At 32.8% G+C, this 5,002-nt stretch overlaps 1 protein-coding gene and 1 pseudogene across 1 annotated transcript in view; one reads left to right on the top strand and one right to left on the bottom strand.

The window, feature by feature from the left end:
* The window catches only part of LOC132190757 (TMV resistance protein N-like), an 11,162-nt gene extending 9,639 nt beyond the window's left edge, over positions 1 to 1,523 (top strand). The window contains exon 7 of the mRNA XM_059605807.1: positions 888 to 1,523. Coding sequence (XP_059461790.1) covers positions 888 to 1,523 — 636 coding nt within the window. The remainder of the gene's footprint in view (positions 1 to 887) is intronic.
* Positions 1,524 to 3,933: 2,410 nt separating this feature from the next.
* Positions 3,934 to 4,976, bottom strand: LOC132190756 (blue copper protein 1a-like; annotated as a pseudogene).
* Positions 4,977 to 5,002: the final 26 nt, after the last annotated feature.

Below are 5,002 nucleotides of genomic sequence, written 5' to 3'. Positions count from 1 at the left end.
AAAAATTATTATAAAAAAAAAATCACAAGGCGACCCACAGTTGAACCACCTTATGAACCTTTTTTTCATTTTTTTTTTAAGAAAAAGAAAATTGAAGGGTAAATTTGTCCTTTTAGGGGTTTTAACACAAAAATTGACTGGGGGTGGGGCGAGTAAATTGCATCAAATTGAAAGTTCGAGGGATGAAATTGAGAGATTTTAAAGTTTGGGGGCTTGCCAAAACGCGTGGTAATTCAAGGGTTTAAAGTGAAGTTTTCCCTAATTTTTAACTAAAATAGAATAAGGGGAAAAAATATTTCTACGCCCTTGAACTATCCACCCATTTGCACTTTGACCTCTTATATTGAAAAAGTGACACTTGACCCCCAAAAACTTCCAAATTGTTGAAATTCAACCATTCTGACTTTTTTTTTTTTTTTTTTTTTTTTCAAAATGCCCCCATCCCAAGTTAAAATAATAATAATAAAAAATAAAAATAAAAAAACTTTGAAAATTAAGGGGTGGCCGGCCACCCCAGTTGGGCCTAGGGGTGGCTTCGGCCACCCGAGACCAGACACTTCTTAATTTTTAATTTTTTTTAATTTTTTTTTTTAATTTTTTAATTTTTTTTTTTTTAAACTTGGGATAGGGCCATTTTGGGAAATAAAAGTAAAAATGGTCGAATTGCAACAATTTGGAAGTTTTGGAGGGGGGGGGTCAAGTGTCACTTTTTAAACATTGAAGGTTAAAGTGCAAATGTGTGGATAGTTCATGGGGGTAAAATATATTTTTCCCATAGAATAATGTGAGGAGTAGGATTTCAACTCAAAACCTCTGTTATGATATCATGTTATCTCGTATTACTTAGTTAATACTTTAACACACATCATCCTCTGCTAACGTAATAGGAATGGGTTATACGTGGAGTTGGTAGAGTGTTTGGTATTGTCCTCCCCGGCAATCAAATCCCTGATTGGTTCACATATCAGTGTGAGGGATCCTCGGTACATTTTAAAGTACCTACTGCTGATCCCATATTGAAAGAGTTTGGTGTATGTGTTGGCTTTGCATCACGTGTTCAAGTATTAGCTTCATCTAAAGGTAGCATGTCATTTATCAACCATACCAAGAATACTATTCAGACTAATTTGTCAGCAACAACTGGTGGCCCATTTGCTCCTGGAGATCACCTATTGCTAGGCAATATTGTTCTTACCAATGATTTTGAGGATGGTAATGAAGTAGAGGTTCTTGTAGAATGGGGGCCTGAAATCATTGTGAAGAAAATAGGGGTCTATCTAGTATATGAAAGGGTTGTAGATGGAAAAGATGAGGATCATGCCATTGTTGTCAGTGATGATGAGGATGACAATAAGAATATAGAAAATAGATGCTCCTCTAAGGGAAAAATGAGATCTCCAAATATGATTGATGATTCACAAACTTTGATGAAAGAGAAAAAGCTCAAAAAGCTTGCTACAGAGGAAAATGAGTATTATTTTTACTCTTCTGTGACAAGATCTCAAAAGTTTCAATTTGAGTAGTTGTAAGATATATATATATATATATATGTGTGTGTGTGTGTGTGTGTGTGTGTGTGTGTGTGTGTGTATTCTTGTCTCACATGTATTGTATAATTATTGAAATATGTCATGCTTCCAAGTGATTGTCAATACAAGTTTCCTCTATAGTCTCCATATGCCATCCCTCATGCTAAATTCTCTTAGAAAATAATCTATGTATGTTACAAGCCACAATAAGTAAATCCTAACATAGTGGTGTCAAAATTACCAAAATATTCTTCATCCTTTTCGTTTATTTTTTTTTTATTTTTTAAGAAAAGAGAAAAAAAAACGCAAAAAGTAGGCATTGGTCAAGATTCATTGTATTTGATAATTTCTTATTCGTATAGTTTCTAATAAGTCACAAGTGTAAAGAGTAAGTAGGCCCTAAATGGTAGCTCAATTGGCTAGAGATCACGCCTCATGAAGCGGAGGTCACTAGTTCGAATCACATTTCTCATTTTCCCTCCTTCCCTTATGTGAATGTGTTAAAAAATAAAAAATAAAAAAAATAAAAAATAAAGTTTACTCTATCTTTTAACTTCAATAATAATAATAATAATAATAAAATAAAAAAATAAAAGGTAACTATGTATTTTTATTTTCCAACTGTACATATCATTTGTAATTATTTCTCTATATATTGAATACACTTCAATAGGATCAATTATCCTGGCAAAATCGGGTAATTCTATGTACCATTTTTTTTATCCTCTAAAGTTGTAGCATGGTTTCTCTAACAAAAAAAAAAAAAACTAATTTCTATGCATCACATGCTATGGAGGACCACGCTACATCAACTTTGAAATGATAAAAACGAGATAAAAAGATGATGTATAACATTATTTGATCAAATCTCTCTTGTTCATCATTTCTTACTCTATCTAAATTCCTCATACAATTCCTGAAACTATATATGAAAGTCATTCCCAAGGAAAAAAAAAAAACACTACTGAGAAGCATATTAGGAAATAATAAGCTATATATATAAACTTTGGATCACACTACAACTTAATGACGCCTATCTTGTCTCCAAGGGTAGCTTAATCTGCTGGATATCGTGTCTCATGAAGCAGAAGTTACTAGATCGAATCACCTTCTCCTTTCCCTTTTCTTGTTTGGACATTTAAAAAACTAAATAAAAAATCGACACCTATCCCATTTCTTTTCTAACAATCCCATTCGGTTTTAGCAAACTAGTGCACAAGAAATTCCATACAACTTAAAAGTTTGCAGTTTTAATTATATTATGGAGATAGTACAATTTGTATTCCCATATTAAAAAGCAGAGATCATTATGGCCATAGGATTGTCGTTTTGATCATTGTTTGTTGCTTGTAGTAGAAAATTAGAAGAACTATCTTTGACACGCATGATGGATGTGTCATGAATACTAAATATTTAATAATTGAAAAACCTCTTCCTATCAGCTTAACCTTTTGGGATAACTGATAATTTAACATGGTATCAAAGCAAAGGTCCTGTGGTCAAATCTTAACTTCATCAAATCACCCTCCATTTTAATTAAATATTTCATAACGATTAAGTGATTAAATTTATATCTACTTACCAGCTTAAGTTTTTTGGATAACTGATAATTTATCTCTTCCCAATTTGCTAGCATGTGATTAGAATCTTCATGCAGGTGGCCAAAGTTTATCTTCATGCTGGTGAACAATTAGGTTATTCAAATTTTATTGAAATTTATATAGTACAAGAGAGGAAGGTTGTGGGGTCCACTTGTCTCGAGTAGTGAATCCTAGTCTACACCTGAGGTTGAAATAATTTTAGAAGTCACTCTTGTGTCCCTCTTGTGTCACTTTATGAATGAGGTGGCTTTAAAATTACCATTTGATTAAAGTCAATAATGATCAATCACAAGCCCAACAGTGATTTTAGAAGCCATATTATTTTCAGAGTGACTAAACAAGAAGAACACAAAAGTAACTTCTAGCATTACTCCTCGAGGTTGCTCAAAGCAGGTTAGCTCTATAGCCTCCTCTAAAATTTGAAAAAAAAATTATAGTGGATCCTCATCTTTTAAATAAAGCCTAAAAGCACAGACTTGTACGTATTAGCATTATTGTCCTATAAACAATCAAATTGTGTTTGAGTTCATAAAATGCCAAAACTTCTATTAAAAGCCATTTCCACCCCCTCTTTATAATGTTAAATTGCCTAAACCCCACCTGCTGTTTGCAAGATAATTTAACAAATATGCTCAAACATAGTATTTGGTACAAATATAGAGCACAAATGGTTTATATTTGAGAACACACATACTGCTATAAATCAATAAATTCAAATCCAATACAAAGAAAACAATAAATGAATTCAATACACTCCACAAACATGAAAGGAGAATTTTAATTGTAGTACTATTGATCTAACTTTAAACCATGACCATGGCACGGATGCCAAAAACAACCATCATCCACCCATAATATATAGGTTTAACGCATTCCTTGGCTACTGAAACAGGAGAAGGTTCTGGAGACACTGTCTGAGGAAGCACTGTTATGGCAAGTTTTTGGTTTCAATTCTCACAATGTTTGGCAACACCACAATTATACCATTTTCTTCCCGAGGTTACTAGTGTAATCACATCATTTCCACTAATCAGGGCCTGAATTCCCAATGGTGCTACACATTGTTGGAAGCCAGCTCCATTGACTTTAAGAACATTATGAACTCCCTCTTTATACTTGAAAACTGCACCAAAAAGTTAATTCTTGCATCACCAATCAAACTTAAAATAAATACATTTACAATTTTTTTTTTTTTTTTTTGAAAACTCAATAAGAAACAAAAAGGATCCACTCGCAACCCCTTAAAAATAAGATAGCCTCAAAGTCGAGTAATGTTATGTATCAAAATCCGAATGAAAATGATTTTCCTTTACAAAAATTTGAGTAATGCAATGAGAGTGGTTCCCCGTCCACTTTTTGTAAAGGAAAAAACTTTCTATTCGGATAAGATATTATCAATACTTTAACGTTCATCCTCACGTGTAGTCTCAAACTCCATCCCAACACCTAAAATATTTAATTAAATTGGAGTGAATTGAAGGAATTAAAGTTCGAACTCATGACCTATGACTCTGTTATCATGTTAAATCGCCACTTATTCTAAAAGTTTAAGCTGATAGGAATATGTAAATTTAATCAATATTTTAACAAAGTATTGATTTGAAAACAAACATGGGCAAATAATACTAAAAAATTATATAAAACAAATATGGTAAGTATAAAAAGTTTATAGAGTTAATTTACCAAGAGTGTCCCCGACATGAAACTCCTTTCCTTGAGTCCAAGCTTGGTAGTCAAAGTTAATGGTCCAACCCTTGTCATCACCAACCACAAATTCTGTGGCCAAAATTGAAGGGACAAGAATTGCTACGATTGCAGGGATGAAGATATATTGGGAAGATGCCATTGATTCTCTTTATTGTGTTGTAGGTC

The sequence above is a fragment of the Corylus avellana genome, chromosome ca8 (assembly GCF_901000735.1).
Source record: "Corylus avellana chromosome ca8, CavTom2PMs-1.0".
In the NCBI taxonomy this organism is placed as follows: Eukaryota; Viridiplantae; Streptophyta; class Magnoliopsida; order Fagales; family Betulaceae; genus Corylus; species Corylus avellana.
Note: the sequence above shows the minus strand (reverse complement) of the source record. Positions and strands in the feature narration are given on the sequence as shown.